General features: G+C 36.2%; 3 protein-coding genes across 7 annotated transcripts; 2 read left to right on the top strand and 1 right to left on the bottom strand.

The window, feature by feature from the left end:
- The first annotated feature begins 1598 nt into the window (after window positions 1-1598).
- On the top strand, window positions 1599-10545 carry LOC113236071 (protein DDI1 homolog 2). Of its 5 annotated transcripts, none has more exons than XM_026472234.1 (10): window positions 1599-2883; window positions 3157-3366; window positions 3465-3690; window positions 3867-3965; window positions 4336-4498; window positions 4635-4824; window positions 5454-5531; window positions 6330-6424; window positions 6621-6746; window positions 10374-10545. In XM_026472234.1, the coding sequence occupies exons 1-9, from the start codon at window positions 2622-2624 to the stop codon at window positions 6699-6701; spliced, it is 1404 nt and encodes a 467-aa protein (XP_026328019.1). In that variant the 5' UTR covers window positions 1599-2621; the 3' UTR covers window positions 6702-6746; window positions 10374-10545. The 5 variants fall into 5 exon arrangements, with proteins under 5 accessions (XP_026328019.1, XP_026327958.1, XP_026328158.1 ...); XM_026472173.1 differs by lacking the exon at window positions 10374-10545 and adding an exon at window positions 10338-10355; XM_026472373.1 differs by lacking the exon at window positions 10374-10545 and having other exon boundaries at window positions 3561-3690; window positions 6621-7271.
- LOC113236010 (breast cancer anti-estrogen resistance protein 3) lies at window positions 9873-13890 on the bottom strand. The gene is made up of 6 exons (XM_026471978.1): window positions 13748-13890; window positions 13441-13668; window positions 12362-13356; window positions 12115-12283; window positions 11856-12033; window positions 9873-10520 (listed from the first exon to the last, which is right to left on the bottom strand). The coding sequence occupies exons 1-6, from the start codon at window positions 13748-13750 to the stop codon at window positions 10153-10155; spliced, it is 1941 nt and encodes a 646-aa protein (XP_026327763.1). The 5' UTR covers window positions 13751-13890; the 3' UTR covers window positions 9873-10152.
- A 2875-nt stretch (window positions 13891-16765) lies between these two features.
- On the top strand, window positions 16766-22162 carry LOC113235914 (alpha-mannosidase 2-like). The gene is made up of 6 exons (XM_026471867.1): window positions 16766-16776; window positions 16851-17602; window positions 18706-18798; window positions 18898-19092; window positions 19179-19290; window positions 19393-22162. The coding sequence occupies exons 2-6, from the start codon at window positions 16886-16888 to the stop codon at window positions 22059-22061; spliced, it is 3786 nt and encodes a 1261-aa protein (XP_026327652.1). The 5' UTR covers window positions 16766-16776; window positions 16851-16885; the 3' UTR covers window positions 22062-22162.
- Window positions 22163-25453: the final 3291 nt, after the last annotated feature.

Raw genomic sequence — 25453 nt, 5'->3', positions numbered from 1 at the left:
ATTTGTACTTTATATTAATACCAATTTACTCTGAAACAAAGCAAATGCTCTGAAATTGGCTAATGGTTATGCTCAGCCCCACATCTTTCTACATAAGTTTTGCTTACTGTGACCCTCCCTATCAACTTCTTGGTTATGCAGGAAGGGCTGAAGTGTTTAACAGTAATAATTGTGCATAATAACAATGGTTATACACAATTGCATTGAACCCATTGACTGCCGAAGGTAGTCTCTGAACCGAAATCGGTGGCCACCATACAAACGGTCTTCTACGTAATAATGCGCAGTCGGCACAAAAAATTAAAATCCTGCTGACGATGACGATATACGTAATATTACGTGTACTCAATATTGCGTACTTCGGCACCACGTATAAAATTTGTTTTAAGAGGCCGACTTACGCATCATTGCGTATACGCAAAATAATGTATGGACGGCACCTCGAGTAACAAAAGTTAGTTGGCTACCTTGCTCTCTCCTAGATTCATCAATGACGTCCCACATGCTCCCCCTTTCGCCAAATATGCTACTATTTTTTGCCTATTGTCAGTGTTGCGTCACATGCGCAATGAGATTAGTGTAATTAGTATGATTTATCGCTATGCCGCGCGGACGGTAATCGAGTCGTCGTATTTTACAAAGTTGTCGTACTTCTACACCGTTACGACTACTAAATCGAAGTGAAGTCGTCAGGATTCTGTATGAAGAAGATTCGTCGGACAATGGGGGTTGGATGGGATGCTACCTGAAACTTCTCGTTTTCCTCATCGATCGCCAGCAGTTTGTGCTAGACATATGAAACCTAACCCACTGAGTACTCGTATCCCACTAGCAAATTTTCAGTACTTAGAAAAAACCAATCCCCACTTTGCATAATTTTTTTACTAAAAAACTTTGCAAAATTATTAGTGTTCATTGTTATAACAGTGAGCGTTTTTGTTGAAAATAATTGATAAACTGTAAAAGGTCTCATTACAAAAGTAGGTAAGTAATTGTCTCAAAGTGCCTTTGATTTATGTAACTTTTAAGTATTTACAAATAATAAACCTAGCACATTTTTATTTCGTGTTTTATTTCAGGTGCCTAAGTATACTAAATCGCACAATCCTGTAGGCCAAATGGCATAGATTTCTTTTATATTGTTAGGGAAGTAGTATGTATTATTGCATGGTTGGCCTCTGCTATGGATGCTAGCTACTGATGCGTAGCTGGCTGTCAATGGGTTAACAAAAATGTCATTAAACAAATTGATTAGATAGCAATTAAGACAAAGATCAGACCACATAGTGGATGAGACAAATAGAAAACACCTAGAGAGATGTTTTAATCATCTACTCCTTGCATATTAAAGTTAACCACCTTCATCTTGAACAGTAGATAGAAGATATTTTGATAAAGATATTATAATTAAATATGGGCTGTTTATAACTAAAACTGGATTGTTTGTTAACACAAAGGCACAGAATACATGGTACAAATAAACAAAGAGATGCATTGTGCCATTGCACCTAAACAAACCTCCTCAGACTAAATATTATGGCAATAACATGTCAAAAACTTTGTATAAATAATAAAAATTATAAACTTCAGCTGGGCCTGTCGCCAATTTACATATTGCCGAAATTTCTCAAAGACACAGAAAGAAACAGAAGTCTAGTTCTGGACTGGTTCCACTGGTCGAACTACGACTGCAAACGCAACCTGCACCATGCTTGGAGCTCTGTTCAAGATCTAATATATCCACTTTCACTGCGTGTCACCAACGCAAATTGTACAGCCGACGTCAAGTAAAATTGGAATAAAATCATGTGTAAAGAAATATCCACGTTACACAATTCAAGCATTGAAACAATGAGAAAATACTCACCATTCTGCGCCAGCGTCTCGATTTCACATTTTATCTGAACTAAAAATTATAAGTAACGAGAACTGAAATCTACACAAATGTTAATGAATACCCCACAAACTGTCAAGATTAGTTATTCAATTTAAAACTAAGGCAAAATTTACAAGGATCAAAATTATTGCATACTAAAAAAAAACAAAGGCTTTTCACAGACTGCCTGATTTTCTAGCCGTTCTGTTCGCTGCTTTTTTTGCGATATGATGAGTGTCATGAGTATGAGTGACGTACTCTGGCAGTTTATCGATAATCGGTACTATCGATATCCTAAAAAACTTGATCAGAAGTGTTTTCTTATTCCTTACGGGTTTAGCAATTAAAATACTTACCTGTATTGCTCAAAACTTCAAATTAGTTTTTTTTTGTTTTTGCATTTTACGTTCATACTACATCAACAGAACCAATCAACAGTAATGTTAAAAACCGGTTTTCACACATTTCAACACTTACCTATAGTTCCACCTCGTCAAACTCTCGAACTGAAAGCCAATGATATTCGTAATTTTGCTGTAGTACTTACGTGAACGATTCGTAAATTAATTGTGCGCTGCGCATCATTATACTTTTGTTATCGGTAAACAGAAGCAACTGTAAGCCAAAATACGTGTTGCGACACTAAAATGTTTTGGACAGTCATTCTTGATCTTTAAAATAACTTAAACCATCCTGCCTCCACACAAATAGTTCGTTGGATATCAGTAATCATACAAATTCCACAATGAAAGTTACAATAACCACTTTAAATGACGAACTTTTCGTCTTGCAAGTGTCTGAAGAGTTGGAGCTAGAGAACTTCAAAGCTTTTTGTGAGATTGAATCCGGTTTTCCTGCAAGTGAAATCATTCTGCACTTAAATGGGACACCGCTACTTGACGACAAAAAGTCACTGAAAGCCCTCGGAGTAAATGATGGAGACGTAATCGTATTGATCCATCTGGTCCCTTCGGGCTCCAATCTCCACGCTAATGATGCCAGCCAGGGTACGTACTTGTTTCTTTGGATACACTTGAGTGTTTTCCACAGCTTCTACACTGAAACTGCATTGTCATCACCACAGTGTCACCACATAGTGCTTTGTTGTCATTCATGATGACAAATGCAGGTTTTGCAAAAAGTATTAGGATGACATTGTCATAATATGTTAAAATCAATTTTATATGAAATGTCAAAGAAATTCATGCACATGTTTTAAAAATTATATTATTTTTATTTATAAATCTGTTAAAATTAAAAAATAATTGCCTGCCTTCCAGCATTACCAACTGGGTTAGATACTCTCGATTTTAGCAACATCCAAGTTCCTCCAGAGGCAAGCACATCACACATGGCGTCAAGAACCCCCCAGCCTGTGGAGGAAGATCCACGTATTATCAGGGAGATGTTCCTGGCCAATCCAGATCAACTTGCTCTTCTAAAACAAAACAACCCAAGACTAGCAGATGCCCTCTTGAGTGGCAATCTTGGTAAGCACATTGCTCATTACTCAATGCAAAGATTTTTGTTATGTTGTGTCTCTGTTGGCCCTCCAGTTGGTGGTATACTCAGAGCATACATTTTTCAGATACTTTTGCCTCTGTATTAAGGGAGCAAATAGCTGCTAGGACGGAGCGACAGCAACAAAGAATTAGGATGATGAACTCTGACCCTTTTGACACAGAGGCTCAGAGGATGATTGCTGAAGAGATCAGACAAAAGAATATAGAAGCCAATATGGAGGCAGCGATGGAGTACAATCCAGAGACATTTGGGACTGTTGTGATGTTGTATATCAATTGTCATGTCAATGGGTTAGTAAATTAGTTAATCCCACTGTTTAAATATTGGATTGTTCTACTGTGCTCAGAAAATTAAATACTTTCATAGATTTTCTTACATGGAAACTTGCTTCTTGTTTTAACAATAACATATCCAGAGCATGGCTGCCAGCAGCCAATTAGTTATGTAAAAAGAATCATAATTTCAGATTTCCTGTAAAGGCATTCATAGATTCAGGGGCCCAAACTACCATTATGTCTGCGGCCTGCGCTGAGAGGTGTAACATTATGCGATTGGTAGATACTAGGTATGTTAAAAACATTTTTCTTTTGACTACAAGACAAACATATATTGATTACAATAACATTAACACACATAGCCACCCCCGTATGTGTAACATGATAGTGCGCGACTTGCGCGAGAATGACATAAAGTGCGATATCTCTATCCGAGAATAGCAGTATCTCCAGCTTTATGTAGCTCTCGCGCAAGTCGCGCTCTATCGTGCTAGGCCTACAGTTGTGGTATTTGATAATATTTTATTTAGCAATAGCCATCTTGCTCAGACTATACCCACAAATCTCACTGTTCACCTATACCCACAAATTCATAGAGATAAATGTGTTTAGTGTCATAAAATTACTTTTCACAGAAGTACAGTCATAATTTCAATTCAGGTGGGCAGGTATAGCAAAAGGTGTTGGTGTTCAAAGAATCATTGGGCGTATCCACATGGTGCAGATGCGGATTGAAAAAGATTTCTTGACGACTTCTTTTTCTGTGTTGGAAGAACAACCTATGGACATGTTACTGGGACTCGATATGCTTAAAAGACATCAGGTATATTTTAAAAACTTCTTGCATTGTTTATTGAATCAGTACTATATAATATATACTGGAAAATTAAATAACCCTTTATCAGGCAAGATTTATTAACCACTTGAAGAGTCATTTAAAAAGGATGTATGTTTTTTAGTGCAACATAGATTTGAAAAGAAATGTACTACGCATTGGAACTACAGGAACAGAAACCCCATTCTTGCCAGAATCAGAACTCCCAGAGTGTGCACGACTTTCTGGTTATTCAGAAGATGAAATTGTCAACCAGTCAGCGCGAGAACATGAAGAAAAACAGATGAAAGAGGCACTGGAAAAATCAAAGCAAGGTGGGCGAAGCAAAAAGAAGTAAAATGTGATTGGAATATGTGGTCACAAAATATACAAACAACAACAAATTATTGTGATTGTGAACATGTACATGTTTTTTTTTTGAGCTTGAAGGGATGAACAAGTTAAAGCAATAAAAAATCGTAAACATTCAATCTTCTTTTGTTTAGTAGATAGATATACATACAGTTTACTCATTTACCAATTAATTGCTGCTATCCATTGAAGGCCATAATTACTTTTAATGGTAAACATTTAACAACTGATTTGTTAATGTGCTTGAATGTTGCTTAACTGCTTACAAGATAACGAAGTAAACAAGGGGTATGTTAATTTTTTCCATTGTTTCACGCACTGTTTCACATTTGCACTTACATCTGTGTTTTAGTAAGTTAGGGATTTACATTGACAATATTTTTGTTAGATATGAAGTTCTTGTTGTTATCGTTTAATTTTTAGTCTTTACAAGGTTCTACTAAGCTGCACTGCAAATCATAATTCAAAAATAATTCATTTTATAACAATGTAGACAAGATAAATTATGAATTTTATATACCTACTTATAACTTATAAATCACTTGTTTTTAATCATTGAGGCTCATTAATATAACTGCATTTATTTGTTCAGAAGCTGCTAATATGGTGGCCTCAAGATCTGGCTCAACGTCTGGTATCCAGGGGATCTCAACTTCTACTCAAAGAGTTGGTAAGCATTATTCAAGATTTTTGTAATTGTCCTTATTTTTGGATAGTACAATTATGTTTTGATTTAACATGTCTTTCCAGTAAACTATATTTCAGGTCATGCTAATCCAGATAACGACGATTTTTGCGTATATTAATTAAAATAGCTTTTCATTTGTTGTGTACACACATTAGCCGAAGTGTTATTGCACTCAACCGTTATAAACATGTAACGAGAAGGTAGATGCGTTGCAGATGTTCTAAAAATAAAAATTTCAAAAAGTACGGAACTGCAGGTATAATTTCCTAATTCTTATTTGTTATGTGCGTACCGCAAAGAGTGTTATGTATTTTTTGGCTTCTCTCGCAAAAACGCATTTTTACATTTATTATACTCAATACACAATACATTATAGCTTTTTCATAAAGTCAACAAGGCGTTACAAAATATAATACAGAGAGCATTTATGGACCCTGTCAAGCACAGGAAGTGAGCGGGAGGCATGTTTATTAATTGAAAAATTATTATTGAAGTTATTATTTAAGATATTTTTTTAATACGGCGAGTATATTGTTATTTAAATTTTAGATATTATTCAGTTTGAGTGTAACAATATGGTCCAATGTGTAACTTCAGACAGTTGCAGAAACATCTCCTTCATATTCTGTTTCTAGCAACATCAAAAATATAAAAGGAAGTTCTTCCTAGAACCTGCTACACATGCACCACATCAAACCTATAAATAATGTTTTGTGAATAATAAGGTTATATTAATATCAACTGTTTACTTTTACTTGTCGATTGTTATTGCTCGTCCAGGACTTGGCGATCCCAGTCAGACTATTCTGCCAACAGACGCGTTCGGAGAATCGGAGGTCGAAGAAATCGTCGCGCTGGGCTTCACTAGAGAGCAGGTAAGGTATTGGCAATCGAAAGGGAAGATCGTGCAATAAAAAAATGTTTGACAAAGAAGAATTCCTTCCGAAGGTCGGAGAACGATCGACGAATGATATTCGATCTTCAAATTGGCTTTCAATTGGCACGGGTAGGGTAGGACGGTGAACACCTGTTAATAAAATCTTGACAGTATTTACCTTTGAATTGTTTCAGGCCATTGTAGAGCTTAGACGTTTCAACGGCGACAAAACTCAAGCGACTGTGGCCCTTTTTGCCAAGTCGCTCAAGTTCTGATGTAACGCCCTCGGGCATGACGCGCTGCTATTTAATTATTGTCAGGTAATTGTTTGCTAGCACTATTTTGCTCTGACTTATTATTACGAGTATTTTTTATCGTTGAATATGACCACTAGACAATTCGTTGCCGATTTTAGTGAATTTTAAACAAACTTGTTAATATTGACATAATCTTCAAATAAACATCGAAATCCTAATCGATTGGAGGATTTGTGTTTCGATGTGGACATCATGAAAATATAATGAAATAGTTAACGATTTTACACAATCTTATGCTGTAAAAGCAATACAGTGTTAGAAAAGGTAGTTTGAAATTTCCTGGGGTCACTTTACTCATAATACTGAACATATTTATAAGATGGGTTCTCTTGAATTGAAATTTCAAACCTACTATTTCGATATTCTGTATAATTATTATGGAATCAAGCGGCGTTAAAGTACTATTAGACTGTTGCTTCTGCCTATGTTACATAGGATTTGTATTTTAAATAGGTATATGGAAACTTTAATGTTTAAGAATGTTATCCTCTCGTATAACAGGAAATCCGCTTGAGAGGATAAATCGGATAGTTGTACTAAAATAGGTAGATTTATATTTTTTTATCTTAATTAGTTCTTGGGTAGTTGTCACACCCAGTCAAAAATCTGAAGAAAAAAAATACTAAATACATTCATGAGTGTGTTAAAAGCAAGATTTTTATTGAGTTGTTTGGTACAGACTGCAATTAATATACATATATGTACCTACTAATGTTGACACATATGCGTATAATATTATATAAACTTGTATTCCAAATTACTGGTTTTCAAAGTTATAAATAATATTGCAAAAGTTGTAGGAAAATGAGGTTAATATACGATGTGCAACTTTACTTTCAAAAGCAATACTTAATTAATGGTTACATACGTGTGGACGTTTCCATATTAGATTATATGAAACGATACGATAACAATAATTAAATACAAAGGAATATAAATATTTTGGTAGTGAAGTATAAACAAGATTATAATTTGATTACAATTATTTACTTGCTATTAAGAAAGTTAAACCATTATTATAAAACTTATTAAAATTAGTCATTTATTTACACCGTACTACCGTTTATGCTCATTTCCATGACATCGTTATATTTTTTTGACGTGTCGTCTATTTTGAAAATGCTCTATATACGAAGAAGTTAGTCAAAAAGTAATGCCTCCATCACTCGTAAACTATCATAGAGGTAACCTTAATCTATTTACATATTCTTGTCATTTGCAGATTGACTGATTAGATCAATGGATTTGTAGCTAAAACAAAGATACGTCATTGAGTTTCTGGCAAAAGAAAATTTTGCCAGATTTCCGTTTCTCCGTTTCCAAATTTTTTAACCCGGAGCCACACATTGCTGACGTCTATTACAGCATTCTCATAAACGTTCTCCAAGCGAATATGGATTTGCTTAAATGCACAAGCTTCTTTTGCCAGAAAGTCAATGACAGCTCTTTGTTAACCGACTTCAAAAAAGAAGGAGGTTCTCAATTCGTCTGTACGTTCTTTTTTTTTTGTATGTATGTTACGCGACAACTCCGGTATTTGTGAACCAATTTTCATGATTCTTTTTTTGTTGGAAAGGGGGTATTTCCATAGTGGTCCCATTTCATTTTGAAGAAAATCATCCACCTCAAAGGGTGGCTATTCACGCATGAAGATTCATTTTTATAAATAGCGCCTAGCTTTAATTTAGGAGCAATTACTTTTAGCAATTATTTAGTTGATTTTGCTATTTCTCCAATTCAAGGCGTTTTTCTCTCGATATACTTTGAGTAGTGTCGTAGTGAAAACCTATTTTTATTATCTCCAGTATCAAGTCCTGTATACTGGCGAACTAGGGGATATTTCAATGAAACTTAGCAAATAGACGTAATTCCACGTACTTTTGAGGTCGGTTTTTTTAGTAATCTGTACTGAGATTATTTTAGCTTCAAATCCTTTTATCTAATAAGTCAGGCCGAAAATGACAAGAGTATTAGAGTTAAGTTACCTCTATAATACCATGCATAGATGTTTTGTTTCTTTGTAAGAAATAAAAGTTTGAGCGATGGAGACGTTACTTTTTGACTGCTCATCATATGTATGTACACTTTGAGGTCTTAGTATAATAAGTAGTGAGATATTTTTGCAAGGACATCAAAGAGATTAATTACTCTAACTCTAAATTTACCAAAATTGTCAATGCGAAAACCTTTCACTAAATAAGTGCAGCACAGATGGTTATGTTTTAGTATATTTTGTATTCTATTATAACAATATTTTTATGACACTATGTAGTTTGTTCTATAATAAAACGTTTTTTGCAAATATGGATGTATGAATAATATTTCCCTTAACGTGATTTTACCGTTTATACCTATTTATTGTTAAATGTCCACTCTAATTTGTTATTAACACTCGCATAAGCAAAGCATCAGCAGATTTAGTAGCAGTAGAGCTCCTTGTGAAAGAGTTCGTCCAGGGTAGTAGTACCCTGGTCGAACGGCCAACTTACCTATTTCTGCCGCCAAGAAGTAAGTAACGTCAGCGTTACTGTGTTCCGGTTTTGAAGGGTATGGGTACTGGTGAAATTACAGGCAGACTTCTTCAACTTATGTCTCTGGGTGACGGAAGCAGTGGCAGTGCCCCTCAGATCTTTACAATTTAAAGCACTGAGGGGCACTGTAACTGTTACGTACAGGCGTGTAGCTTACCATCAGGCGCACGACTTGTTCGTCCCGTCACTTAATATTATAAAAAAAGAAAAAAGATTTAAAGAAATAAAAATGAGAGATTTCAAATGAGAAGTGGCACAAATTCTCATTTAATTTCTTAACCTTTTATGAAATGAAACTAACTTCGGTCAAATTTTTATATTTACTTGTATAGGAATTAATCGTTACAAAGGTATAACAAATATTACATTTATTAATAATGGTCATCATTAATTAAGGCTTTTTTATTAGTGGTGAATTCAGTCATGTTATTTTGTGTCGTATGCCGGTTACCTAACGTATGTACGTTCAAAACAATACCATCATCACTATACGAAAATCTTGCTTTTTCAAACTTGCTTTCATAAACTTTAACGTAAATTTGACTTTTTCGTTTAGTGGCAGTATTGATATCAATGTGCAATCGCACTTCAAGTTGTGCGTTTTGAAAACAATTTTATGAGTGAAGACAACAGCCGTTGAATGTGTATGAACAGAGTTCATAAGAGAGAAATGGTACACATCAAGATTAATTAGTAGATAATTATTAGTAGAGAGAAGAACAAATGCGTCATTGTAAATAAGTCTTACCTAATTCGTGAAGCGACTATACACGTCTATTTGGAAGAACACACACAATTGTTTAGTATATAAACTATCCGACTTAGTACGGCTAGAGATCAAATGATATGCTACTAGTTTCTGGTAATGTTTTGTAAGTTTAGCTTCTCACGGGCTCATCCGATTCTGGAAGTTGACTGGCCAATTTGTTTGCCATGCTTGTTAAAATATCTGTCAGCCGAACGAATCTCTGATTCGCAGTAGTTAGTGCGCCTCGTTCCCCCCATAAGAAGTTTATATGGAACTCTGTTTTAAATAGTTCAAGTAATTTTGGATCCAATATAGGGCCCAAAGATGACATCTCCTGAACAACTGTTCTAGCGTTGCGTTTGAACATGTCCACTTGTTCCGGAAAATGCCGAGCGGCCTCCAGGTGTGCGGCTGTGGCATTGAAGTCGAAATCTAGAGTGTTTACAACACTCCCAGGAAATGTTTCGTCTGGCTGCATCAGTTCACCTCCTTCACCGTCTAAAATAATAAACTCTGTCACAATCATATATGTTTTTATTGCTTAGTACAATTGTTATACGTGAGGCGCACTATAAGTTTCCGGAATGAGTAAGAAAAAAATTGTATAATAAATGGTCAGAAATGAATTTATTGTTTCTCAAAATATTGATAATGAACCAATTTTGTAAACATTTATGCCACTCGTCCTCCTCTTCGACAGCCTCTTCAGGTGATAAAATCGATGACCGCGTAATTGGTTCTTAATTTTTGGAAATAAATAAAAGTCACAAGGTGCCAGATCGGGACTGTACGCGGGATGGCTCATAAGGTCAACGTAGTTTACCTTCAAAAATTCATTTGTCGGCACGTCTGGCCGTGTGAGAACTGGCATTATCGTGGTGCAAGATGATACGGCGTTTACGGTTATTTTTACGGAGTTTGTCAATAACTTCCGGTAAACAAATGGTTGTGTACCAATCACTATTCACGGTACAACGATTATCCAAAGCAAGAGTAGCCAAGTGTCCAATTTTTAAAAAAAGAAGAAGCAATCATTCGCTTAACGGCACTTTGCACGCGCGCCACTTTGGTTGGTTTCGGCTTATCTCGAAACACTCATACCGTCGATTGCTGGTTTGTTTTGGGATCGTAACTATAAATCCATGTTTCGTCACCTGTTATTATGTCCCACACCAAATTTGACGCCCCTTCGTTGAGTCTGGTAAGCAAGGCGTTACACGAAGTGACGCGATCCGATTTTTGAGCCTCAGTCAAATTGTGTGAGATCCACCGAGAGCACAGCTTTTTCACACCCAAATGTTTGTGTAGTATTGATTGTATTTGACTCATACTCGTACCTATGCCTAAAGATGCCCGAATCTCATGATGTCACATGCCTGTCTGTTTTGATCATACGGCGCACAGCATCGATGTTTTTGTTGTTCACAGCAGTGGACGGGCGTCACGAAATTTGTCACTGAGATTCACACGACCGCGTTTGATTTCTGCAAACCAGCTATAAATAGTCCTTTGCAAGGTGCTTCATCGCCAAAAGCAGTTTGAAGCCGAGTGAAGCTCCGCTGAGCTGTTAAATTACACTAAGTCTTAGAAAATCATACTACGAAAATTTTCACGACTTAAATCCATGCTGATGTAGACAACCTATTTCTAAAATGACGCCACAATGCAAAAACTAGTGACAGTCAAAAGAAACAACAAACTGTATTCTACAGCCAATGAGTTCCATTTTCAAATATTGTAATTACTTTTTAAATATTGTTTATATAAGTTCATTCAGTTCCGGAAACTTATAGTGCGCCCTATATATACCTTATACCTTGATATTATACATACCAAATAAATGGAAACACAACACGGATGGCAAAATATACGGTGTGGTTGTGTTTGGTGGGAGTGGGTTGGTACCTTCATTCATGCTTTTGAAACATGGCCTTAACTTAGCTTCGAACATAAACGCATTGTCAGTATATACTCGTCTTAAAATGTTCCATGTATTTTCTAGACACTCCACCTGCAATTAATAAAAAATGGATTCTGAAATCTCTGGAATTTCTAATTTATATTTTATCTATTCAATAATTTTAAATCTAACCTGTGGCATACATAAACCAAACATTATAGCTGAGAATCCGTATAAGTTTCCTAGGGCAGTTTTGGTCTCTACTGCTAAAAGGATCCAGTCATTAATTGTATCTGCTCGCTGCCTGTCCGTCTGACAGGTCAAAATCGTCACAGCTATCAGCAAGCGAAATGTTTCGATCCTGTAACGTAGTTTGTTGATTAATTAATCTGTAACTATAAATTGTAAGTACAAGTCATCGATCCAAGCAATATCATACCTTTCAATAACATCGAGTCTCAAGACTCTTCCTTGAGGCAGAAACAAAAGCTCCAAACCAGATGCCATCTTATCTACACCTTCAATCTGAACGGCATCTTCAAGTAAAAACTGCAAATCCATTTTAGTCATGTGATTAGCTAAAATGCGAGGACCAGAAGTGCGCAAGAGAAGCTTTATGGTATGCAGAGTTTCAGATTCTAAGGGCTTTGTCATCCCTGAAGAAATAATTTGCGATCGAAAATTTTCAAGTTTAATCCTGGATTCAACTGTGTAGTCCAAATTTTCAGATTGTAATAATCTTGCTTCCGTGAGATCATAATCGAATTGCTGTTTTATAGTGGATGTGACTAAATTGAAATCAGAATCCATTCTCAACTTGTTGGGATCGCTGTGGGCCGAACTTTGTGTAGAGTCCCCTGAACCGTTGCCGGAATCGGACCCTGATACATGATACAGCCTTTGCAGTTCCAAGCGTTTATCATCTGCCTTCGGACCATCGAATCTAGCTGGCTTGGCTGGGGGACTAGTTGGCAAGTTGGCGTCCCAAGTGCTAGAATTAGATTCACTAGTGAAATTTTTACCATGTTTACTATTACCTTTGCCTTGGATAATTCCGTCTGCACTCGCACTTTTGCCGTGATTGGCATGCTGCCCTATATCAATTGGCGTGAGAGAGTGAGACCGTTGTTTTTTAAACGGCATACGTATCTGATGTCCTGGTTTAGTTGCAAAATGACTATAAAGACTGTACGGGTTGCCGTATGTCGATCCTTCTCCCACAGGGGACGCCATAGTATTCGGATCCTCAGTTGGTACACAATTGGTAAGAGGAACGACACGATTAGCCGGGTATTGGATTCTCGCGCCTGATGCCGCAGATATTGGTTTTCCAGAGCCAACGTATGATGTGATAAGATCAGCTACTGTGTCGTACGCCTCGTCTTCAAACTGATACTGGTACCTCTCATAAACTGTGTCAGGATGCACTACGATCTAAAATCATATTGTATAAAAGGCTAGACATAACTACCAGGACCTGATATTAATTACTCCTAGGTATCTTATGAAGTCACTTACTCGTTGAATAACGAAGTGTAGATGCTGCCCATTTGAGCGACAACTGAGCACGTAGTTATCCGGCTGCGACGAAGAGTCTCTCACCAGAAACTCTCGATCTTGTTGAAGCAAGTTCTCTGCTGCCGTGCGGCTTACTACGCCGTGGTACCATCCGTGTGATACTATTTGATCAGAAGGCAAAGAAAATTCCCACTCTAGTAGACCCGAAGTAGACATAGCATTTGCATCCTGAAACGTTGAAGTAAACATTGTAGGTGGCATTCAACAACACAAATATTTTATTGAAAGACAAAAGAAAAATACATACCATGATTAAATAAATTCGGTTACTTCTGAATGTAACAAGCTTTAGTAAACATCGGTATCTTTAATGTGAAGACGGTACACTACTGGATATATCTAATATTCATTCGAAGCCGGCTCGCTCCAGTGCAATGGGGTTGGCGGTGAGGGTTGAGGTTGGATCAATAATGCCCCGATGGCCGACACTGCCGCCCCATTTTTTGATGTGTTGGTAGTAACGAAACCAACGTTCTGTTCACTAATGCGCATGCGTGAAATGTATACACACTTGTTTGAGTTACGTCATTTTTAGACGAGTTATAAGTTGAGCTTTTCATATTACTGCCGTCCACTAACTACTAAGTGACAAATTGAATAATATCCGTTTTAAATAGAAATAGATACAGCACAAAATTCTCTTTTAAAAACAGTCAAAATTAGTTAACGTGTTCGTCTTATTGGAACTTACCCCAACAATGCGTAGCTAAAGTATCATTAAACAATTTCAATAGTGTAAACCTGGGTTGTGGTTTTTTTTGATATCTCAAAAAATATTTTGTCATTTTGCCGCGTTTTAGTTAGCGGAAGGCAGATTATTTGTTCTTACATAATTAGTAGGTATTAGTTTCAATGTTGCATAATATTGATGATAACAAAAAGGTGTACCTACAACTGAACTTCAGCGCTCGTCGTACGTCTGAGGAACAACTTTCACACACACAAAATAATTTGATAAACCTGAATAAATAATTTCCGCCACCGGGAACAGAAATTATAAAATGGGGGTCGGTTGGCCTGTTTATATCTTGTTAATATTGTTTATAGTCAAGAGTGCGATTAATAGCCCATTTACATCGGGTCATCTTCGCCTGTTTGGGCGACGCAGTCGACTCGTCATTTACATAGAGTCGTCTGCCGCTCTCGGCAGACTACTTCGCCTTACCGAACGTGACGCACCCAGTAGTGTCGGTAGACTTCGGCTGCAAACTAACGTTGTCGTCAGATGACTCGCTATTTACACCTGACGACTTCGTGTAAATGGGCCGTAACATAGTCGTACCTTTTGGCTACAACCCAGTCGCAGATTTGCCCTAAAGCCCAGTCGGCCCGGGCCTAACGCGGTCAGTCGTGACAAAAAATTCACTGATGAAAACAAGAAATAACTCAGAATAGGTACACATTCTAAAGTCTCATGCACATTATGGCGGACCGCAATGCAACGCATCGTATAACAATAATCTTCCTAAATCACTTTATAGACATTACGTTAATATGTATAATGTAATATATAATCACTACATTACTGTATATTATCACTACCGCACCTGTCTGTCTGATCGCGATAAACTCAAAAACTACTGAACGGATTTTCATGCGGTTTCCACCAATAGACAATGTGCAGCTATTATAGTTAACTAAATTTCTGATTCGATTTCGATAAAAGTTGGCAATAAAGTAAATTCATTATGTAGCCTATTCATTGTGTATGATGACTGCTGGAAAGGGGGCGGCATACTGACTACATATGGCTCGGGGCCTACGGCGGCCAAGAGTGCAAATCCGCCACTGCTATAACCTGTAGAATAAGCATTGAACAAACGTAGCCAACTTAAAAAGTCGTTGAATGTTGGGAAATTGCTTAAGTAAAAGTAAAACAAAATAAGCAGGTGTGGCAGGAGCAATATGAAGGCGCGACTAATGCCGGCAATTTACGGTATTTTAAGAGCGACGTAAATCAACAGGAGCTCCTTATAACATTTTTGGCCTGTTGAACATTAACTGTTTGAAGATGTACAGGGTCAATAGCACGTCAAGCTATATAATATAGTATAATTGTAAAGTTATGACTGAAATCCAACACTATATCGCTTGCGATAAGAATGATCCAAAGTACAAAGTGTCAAGCTTGATGTGCTCTTGGCTGTACATTCAATAGTGGTGTAACGGTAATTTTTATTCCAGAGCAGGTAATATTAAAATGATGTTAGTACAAATCACATTCAATTTACATGACTTTTAAAATTTTTATTATTGAAAAGAACCATTATTTTGTGAAAAAGATTTTGATCACAGTGAGAATAATTAAACAAATCGAATTATAATATTGGAGATTTAACATAATAAAGCAAAATCTTTGACACTTTGGTAATTTGGAATCTGTCTTAGAACTATGAATTCCTTAAAATTCCATAAAAGAATAATAATCAACAATGACAAGAATTACCTTAAGTACTATATATTGGGGAGAGCAGGGTAATTGGAGCCTACTAAGGAAAAATGTTGATAAAAATCACATTTGTTTATTTAAAAAAATAATTAAAACAAGAACTTGAACCTCGGTTATTTGACTATCGTTTTGTCACATTTTAAATGAACTACAGCCCTAAAGAAAGATAAAATAAGAATTTTACAAAAAAAACAGTCGCTCCCATTACCCGATAAATTGGGCGATTGAAGCGATTGGCTGGCGATTGGTTGGTGAAGAAGACAGCAGCAGCCATTGACCTACCAACAAGTGGCAGCAGCAATGTGGACATATTTGAGGGGATTGGAAAACACAAAAGAAATAAGGTCTTGCAAGTGTATAATCTACCTTATACGAGTATCTACTATTATTGATAAATATCAAATGTAAAAATATTAAATCCAACACTTGTTGAAAAAAGACACAGAAGTCCAGCTCCGTTTCCTAATGAAAACTTAGTGAGCTCTTCAGCAAAGGCATACGTTTTATATCATTAAAAAAGTAGCCCTAGTTTTGTCATTGGATATGTCCTTCCTATAAAATGATTACCTACGTAGCCCACTCCGATTTCATACAACAATGTAGACAGTTCACCGCTTTCAAATTCAACACTGGGAACGATCGAATGACAAGTGTATGACATCAGGAAAAACAAGGCTTTGTTGCAAATACAGTTTTTAAACATATCACTACGCCAGCAGAGGCATAAAGCATTCAACGTTTTGATCTAGCCATGATCATATGGGAGGAGAGACGTGTTCTATTAATACTAATAATAGTGATTACCAAAGTGTCCGGCTATGAGAAAAGTAAGAGACTGACTTCATTTAGTTGACAAATTGAAATTGAAATAATTAACTTAATTTGTTATACAATTTTTCAGCGTTACGAAAAATTGTTCGCAACCAAAAATCAAAAATGGTTCAAACCCCCTTTAGTGATACAGGAGAAGGAGGTAAACGGAAAAACTCAACGATGCAAACAAATGAAGATTTGATGTTTTCTGGACTCAAAACTGTTATACACAAGATACAACGAGCCAAAGTATCCACAATTTTATCATCATTGGAAAACGGTCGTGGAAAGTCGGCGTATACAAAATTTAACAGTAGAAGAAAAGATAATATGTTTACTAAAGAACCGAGACACGCCAGGAACACTTTTATCTTAAACGGGACTTCACACATCCGTAGCTTTCCAGACCATACCTTTGAAAATGAGATAAAGAATCTAACAGACTTTTCCGTCAACATGTATTACGAAATTCCCAGTCAATCAAAATTCTTTCCACCCGTCGAAGAGCACAATAGTGAGCAAAAATCCAATAGAGAAAATACCATAATTATCCCTGAAATTAAAGAACAAATGCCTAACCAGAGCAGCTCGCTATTACAAGGAATTTACATCGCAAACCCCGAAACCAAACTTATATCTCCGATGAAGTCGGGATCCCTGGAAGTTAGCGCTGATATGGACAGTGACAGAATAGATTATTTGATAGAAGCGAGGTCTATGGACGATAACATCAATTCATACCACTACAACGCTACTTTGGATATGTTTACTTGTATGTCCATTAAAAAATCCGTTGCGGATTTAGACGCACAGGAAAAGTTTTCAGAATTCGATATAGAGGTAATAATATTTCCCTTTTTTAACACGAACTTTTGTCCATTGTGTAATATTGTATTATTATCTGGACGGAATTCCGCAAAGAATAAGTTAATATTCCACAGAAAGTTTCGAAATGACAATGTCATATTCTTTTTAATTAATTATAATAAAAAGTCATAAAACACAATAAATACATAGTTGCCACATAATTAAATTCTTCTCTTAGGCGAATTTAGTAAAAAAAATCACAGATTGAATTACGAATGCAAATTGCAAAATTGTTTCAGTAAACTTGAAAGTTATTTGCAAATTATTTTAATCACTATCTAACATGGATTTTCGGTAAACTAACGCTTGAATTTTTATATTTCTGTCAAAATTTTGGTACCCGTTAGGTAATAATGATACGTAGGCAAATATAGTAATAATAATAATAACTCGGAATTAGTAATACTCACATACTGTTGTCCGACAATCAGTCATACCACCAATTGTCTTCCGGGTGCATATTTGTATACAGTTTATCATACACTACATCAAGTAGGTTCTGTGTAGGTCGTGTCCCGGGCTGTAAAAGCTTCCGCCACCCCACTTTTGTTTGCATTTCGGTAACGAAATCCATAAAACGCTTGAGACATTGTATTCCTATTTTATAAGGATTTGAAATAAAATGTCTTTAGCCCAAAGTGTTTCAAGGATATTCGATTCGGAACCATAATGTATTATTGTTATTATAATAAGCTTATATTTAGCATAATCGCGTGCTTGCTCTAACTTATTGGTTCGTCATCCTCTCAACTCACTTTTGGAACACTGCCACTGCGCGTTTTTTAATTTATTATACTTTCTGACAAAAGCGTGTTTCCACTGAGTACAGACGTATTAAAATTTAAAAAGAAGAAAAACAACTAAGCCGCACAGCTCTCCAAAATTATAAATAGATAACTATCAGGACCGCTTGCTATATTCACGTCAAGAATGCTTAATGTTTTTGAGTACCACTTTTTAATGAATCTGAGTGTTCGTCATTAATGAAGAGGAACCTTGAGTGGAGTTTTTCCAGCAATATTTTATATGATATATATATATGTATATGTATATGTGTGTATATTTATGCTTAACAGCCGCCATGGATAGCGAAAAAGCGTTATTGGAATTCTATATTCGACAGTCGATATGAGGCTCTAATGCGAAGTCTAGAGTGGCCACCATTGAAAGTGAGTGTACCGTTACCTCTGTTGCTAGTTTTTTGTGAATGCTTATTTACGTGGGCTGTCTTAACGTTATCCAATTAGTAAAGCTATTTAATTTTTAAGGTTATTTTGATACCTCGGAGTCAAGTCGACAGTATATGGAAAAAAACGTTTGAGCATTGTCACAACGATAGCGTTCACAAGATAATATCGAATGTGGTAAAAAAATTGTATTTCTACAGTAATCTCACTTTTACCTGGAACGAGGTATCTCATTTGAGCCACTGGTGGAAAACTGCGAATTCGAAGAATCGTTTGGTAAATTATTTTCCGTATATTGAATGCTGAAGTTTTAAGAATAAGTGAGTACATTACGCAAAATTATATAATAACATGCGTTTCAGGCATTGCGACGATTGGTAAAATCTGGACGACTTGAAATCACAACAGGAGGATGGGTACAACCAGACGAGGCTACTGCTGATTTATTTGGAATGGTTCACCAGCTCATCGAAGGTAGGTTTTACTATAACTGTTTACTTAACGAAAAGATTACTAATACATTCCATTATACAAAGTTTTTCTAGCTTTAATTAAAATAACGGTTATTCTGCTTAGGTCGTCAGTGGTTAAAAAATCATCTCAACCACGCACCGACGGTTGCTTGGGTGACTAACTCCGTAGCACATAGTCCTACAATGGCCTACCTGTTGTCCGCTAGTGGAGTAACAAAACTTGTTCTGACGAATCTTCATTACTCCTGGGAGCAATATTTGGCGGAATATCAGCAGAGCGACTTCATATGGTTACAAAGTTGGGACGGTGACAGAGAAGCAGCCACGGGTCTTAACAACGCCTTAAACAGACTTGGAAAAGATCGGTTTCCGAAACATTCTGTTCTTACACATTACTTACAGTTTAATTCTGATGGATTTAAAGCATGTGGTCCAGATAAAGCGTTATGCGTCAATCAATTCAACTTTAAATCCAGTAAAAACTTAGACATCTTTACTCACGACATCAAAGAGAAATCTGAGCTTCTTCTCGAACAATATTCTAAAACTGGAACTATAACGTCACACAACGTTTTAATTGCTCCAATAGGCAATGCTTACCATTATGAGTATCAACCGGATTTCGATTACCAATACAACAACTACCTAAAATTAGCAGAATTTATTAATTCCAACAGTGATGTCTACAAAGCTACTATTGAGTTTGGTACTCCTAAAGATTATTTCAATGCTGTTCTTGAAAGGATTTCGAAATTTCCGACTATTCGTGGTGATTTTGTAAACTTCGCCGACATTAACAATGGAAGTCCCGCGTATTGGACCGGCTATTTTACCACAAGACCTTTATTCAAAATTCTGTTACGACGTCTTCTATCAACTTTACGAACTACAGAGATTCTTTTTTCATTTGCTGCTAGTTTCAATACTTTTCAGAAACATGACGTCACTAATTTATTTAAGCTTCTTATGGAAGCCAGAGAAATAACAGCCCGTTTACAAGATCGTCACGTCGTGGGCGGCACGTTGAGCGTCAACGGTCTGAAGTACGCTCATCAACTAATTTTAACGACTGTAAAAAATTGCTGGTACATACAAGAGGTAGCAGCTAGCTTAATAAGCATTAAACCAGAGAAACTTAACCAAGCACCTTACCTATTGAAATTTGTTTACCGTGACGGGGAATTCATGTCAGCGTTTAGAACCGTGGGCCCCGGCGATCAGGTTTATATATTTAATTCCCTAAGTCATGAAAGGGCAGAAGTATTGGAACTAATAGTAAGAAATCCGAATATCAGAATTATAGACCACAATAAAAAAGATGTAACATTTCAGATAAACCCTGTATGGAAGTATATGTCTGATAATTTTATCAGAATTTCTAAACGATATTTCAAAATTGTTTTTGCTATAATTATTCCACCCATGACCCTAGAATTGTATAAAATCAAGGAAACATATGATGCATCTCTAAACGCAGCCACAATTTATTGTTTAGCTTGCGGCGTAGATGATTCGATGAGCTCTAATGGGACTATATTCCCTTTTAATATTCAGCCTATACAGCCGGGAGACATTCAGTTGGAGAGTTATAAACTTCGCTTGATTTTTGATGAGCTTACTGGACTATTGAAACATGTCGTGGAGAAATTTACTAACATACAAAAGAGAGTCGTTTTGGATTACGGCGCGTTTAAAAGCTCCGATAAAAACGCTGGAATGTTCCTGTTCAATACAAACGTAACTAAACCACTTCGAGACGTTCTGCTTTCATTTAGAATTGGTACCATGACCAAAATAGTTATAATCATTTCCGGACAAGTGACTACGGAACTAACTTCAATATTCGGAAAGCTTTTGCAGACTACCGTGAAAATATATAACCTTTTGAACAGTCCTTTATCAAATGCAATTTATGTCGAAAGCAAAATAGATTTTGACATCTCACCCAAAAATAGAGAGTTGGAAATGTTTCTGTCAATTCAAACTGACATAGCAAACGGCAGTCCTCCAGAAATATATACTGATAATAATGGGTTCCAATACACTAGAAGAATTTTAAACATAAGCAGACGCATTGAGTCAAATATGTATCCAATGACGACAATGGCCTATATACAAGATTATGCCAGAAGAATGACTATTATAACAGATCACGCCCAAGGGGTTACAGCGCTTCAAGAAGGTCAAATAGTTGTGATGCTGGATAGGCGAGTCCTGTTTAATGACGGCAGGGGCACCAACGAAGGATTGGCCGATAGCAGCGCAACATGTCACAGACATTTTCTTTTGCTTGAGAATTTTGCAGAGGAAGCAGTAAGCCATCATACATATTCCAACAATTTGCAGTTGCCAAGCCTAGTAGCTATTCACTTGGCCAATTCCATGAATTATATAATAGATATATTCATTATTGACAAAAATCAGTCCGATTTTTGTCATTACGCATTTTTGCCTCTGATCAAAACTTCGTTCCCTTGCGACGTATCGTTACTTAATTTTAGATTAATGTTTAACAAAGGTTCCTTTATACGTCAATATCCTGCTACTGCGTTGATGGTACTTTATAGGCAAAGTATTTCGTGCCAAATTGATCTCGATGTTCAAATTCACTGCAGTGGAGAAAATTATTTTTACTTAGAAAGAATTTTGCATAAAGTAAAGGCCGTATACCAAACTAATTTAGTTGGTACAGAAAAAGGAGTTCCTATAAGTAATTTAAATAAAATAAACTTCCCGTCTATGGAGTTAACCAGTGTGCGAGTTTATTTTTAATTGTAAAATACTATAATATTGTTCGTACATTGTTCACTATTTTTGTTATTACTTACATATTATTGATTGTTGATTTTATATAGTTAAGCTAGTATAAATAGATATAGAGAAGTATAATAGGTGGACATATCTACAGCTAGGTTTTCATGTCACAAGGGTTTACTTAACCTAAATGGTCAATCAAATTTCAGTTATTGATATTATGACTCATGATAAGATAATAAAAGCAAAACAAAATTTTAAATTTGGATAAAAATTTTTTAGCTTCCCTTTTAACTTGACTAATGTACATTTTATATGGGGAACATTAAGCTTTTTACGCAAATTAAATTATTTACGGGCTATAGTTGTTAGTTACTTTTAATATAAAATCAAACGCTGAAATGTGTTTGGGACCCTATCATTACATGCAATGTATGTCATACGTATATTATACGTCAGAGTGTATTGTGTTTGATCATATTACAAGTCGGATGTAGTGAAATAACAAAAGTGAATGTCGTACCCCGTTGCTCTAAGCTGTACCTATTATTATTAGTCTACTTTGTATTTATTAGTCTAATGCATGCTAACTACAAGTTTGACTGATATAAGTTTAGAACATATACGTACTTCTCGAAAAGGGGGAAAGAGATACTTGTAAGAAGATGATATTAATAGAGAAAAACTTAAAAAGCTGACCTTACAAAGCTGAGAAGCTTATAGTAGATCGTGCTGGAAAGTTTTCGGGAACAAGGTAAATTTGTGATTTGCGACCTTTAGCCCTTGAAACACACAAGTCTAAGCCAGGTTTACCCTTTTTTATTTCTTAACTTTCGTATAGATGGTGCATGCAATAGATATTGTAGAAATAAAGCCACGAGTGTGGGATCATCACACGCCTTCAAGAACTTGTGCTCCCTGGCTGCAGCGTATTCAGGCAGTAAATTATAATGGTATATCAGGCTATTTATGTTTTGTTTATTAGTTAAATTTATCAACTCCTTCACGCTCCAATATTTTGTATTTTCCACTTTTTTATTATAAAAATCAATAATTTTACTGACACTTAACAAACATGTATGCCGTCTGTCTCTAGTAATCCCTAAAATCTAGGACGAAATCGCTGATCACAAAGTTAAGTCAAAAACATCCCCAGAAAGGCTGCAGGACGCGTTTGATTGGAAGACGAGGACACAATTAATGATTCTCGTCAAAATGCCCTGCAGACATAATGTATGGCGTCTGTCTCTAGTAGGTAATCCCAAAAATCAAGGACGAAATCACTGATCTCGTGTTGGATCAAAAACACTCCCAGCAAGGCTGCAGGACGTCTTAATTAGAGGACATAGACCCCACTAATGAATCTGGTCGAAATGTCATGACAGTTCAGTTCTTAGTGTTCTTTACTCAAAGTAACCATTATAAACATATCCCAACTAGCATCCGAGTTTCTTAAATGACTTCTGTATAACCTAAAAGTTGTATATTAGCAGTTTGAGGGGTTTACTATTACTACTAAGTTCTTCAGTAGCGTATTTTAAAATTAAACAGGCAAGTCGTACAATAGCAGTAAAACGGTAAAATTAATCCTAAGAGAAATATAAAGACTAGTCATAGAGCTATTATATGGGCATTTGGTGTAAAGCAGAGTTATAAACACCTTTTATAACACTTTGATGTCTTGTAGAGGGCTTTTGAACTTAGAAGTGTTTGAATGGAGTTATTAGCTTCGTCTAAAACGCTTTAGGTGGTATATGGTGCGTTTCTAAAGCCTTGGGCTGTTAAATAGATTTAACTACAGCTTTTGGAACTCTACAGGGTGTCCCAAAAAAAACACGCCAGAGCGACACTGTGGGTAGGTGAGCTATATACCTACCAGAAAAAAATAATTTGACCTTAGTAAAAGTCTTTTAGTTTTCGAGATATTTGCACTTTTTTTGGAATAACTCTACTTTTTGTTGAGTTTTTTGCTACTATTGCCAGGGTTAGCTCCAGATGGTAGTTGTTTGTATTTTTCAGGTAACCTGAATAGTTTTTCCAGGTACTGCAACTAATATTTTATCTGATAAATGCATTGACTTACAATTATATGGACGTCGGGTCCGCGCTAAAAAGTGTCCGCACTTGTAAGGCGCTAAAATCGTATACAGAGCGCGACACTCCGCTTTAGTCTTCATTTGTTCTACGGACAGCGCGATACTGCGATGACATAACAATTTAAATTTCGAATAGGTTGACTTGGGACATTTTTTTCGTGGTTTTTGTATTAGACCCGTCGTTTATTTGTAAGTCAATGGATAAATGTCATAAAATGTGAAAAAAGTTATTAATTTGGTATACCTCGTACCCTTGTAAAAAGTTAAACGTTAACTTTGAATAGCTAGTGTGAAAAAAAAATGTATGAAACTGAATTTGCAAATGATCTTAAAAATTGCTCCACTTATTGCAGAATCAGGAATGGTACAATATTATTGAGATTTTTCACAAGAACATAGTCATTTAATTTATTTTTCGTCATAACATACCCCTACCAGCCTAATCAGTTTCTAAACAAAATTAAATTTAAACTTTTAAATGAATTAATTGCTAAGCGCTAGGTAACGGCGCAACAATCTTTTTCCCACGTTGTATTCGTAATAAAGGAGTGAGATAGTTACTAGGCTTTTCTTTCTCTTTCTGAACTGGTACAAACAAACTGACAAATCAAACTTCCCAAAAGCATGCGGATTTAGCTACTAATGTCGTGGTAGAGTGCCTTTGTGTGTCGCTTGATTTGTCGCCGTTTTTACTTAATGGAAAATAAAACAATAAAATTTAAATAATTTAATTTTTATTAGATATTATAGCAAGTGTTCAAACTGCCTCCCTCTGACTCTAATGCACACGCGACATTTTTTGACGAATGAGCTTCCCAGACGCCTCAAACTCATTTGAGAAATTTCTCGAGCTGCTTCATAGACTCGTCGTCGTAGTTCGGTTTCTGTAGTGATAGCTTTGGAGTAAACTTTATCTTTTAAGCACCCCCAATAGAAGAAGTCGAGGGGGTTCAGATCAGGTGATCTCGGTGGCCACAAAATTGGTCCCAATCGGCCAATCCATCTTCGTGGGAACGTCTGGTCGAGGTGCGTTCGGACGTCGCGAGCTTAGAGGGCTGGACACCCATCATTTTGAAACCACATTCTTCTTAGTAATGCTATTGGCACATCTTCGAGAAGGTTTGGCAAATGGTTTTGTAAAATCTAAATAATTTTCGCCATTTAGAGTCGGAGGCAGTTCAACTGGACCAAATATTTCCCCATTGAAAATTCCGGTCCATAAATTAATTTTAAACTGGTGTTGGGACCGATCTTCTCTTCTCTCGTACGGGTTCTCTAACTGCCAGCTATGGATATTGTGGAGGTTTACATAGC

This window comes from Hyposmocoma kahamanoa, unplaced genomic scaffold (assembly GCF_003589595.1).
Source record: "Hyposmocoma kahamanoa isolate Upper Pololo Valley unplaced genomic scaffold, ASM358959v1 100021, whole genome shotgun sequence".
In the NCBI taxonomy this organism is placed as follows: domain Eukaryota; kingdom Metazoa; phylum Arthropoda; class Insecta; order Lepidoptera; family Cosmopterigidae; genus Hyposmocoma; species Hyposmocoma kahamanoa.
The sequence above is the reverse complement of the archived record's forward strand: the minus strand, read 5'-3'. Positions and strand labels throughout refer to the sequence as shown.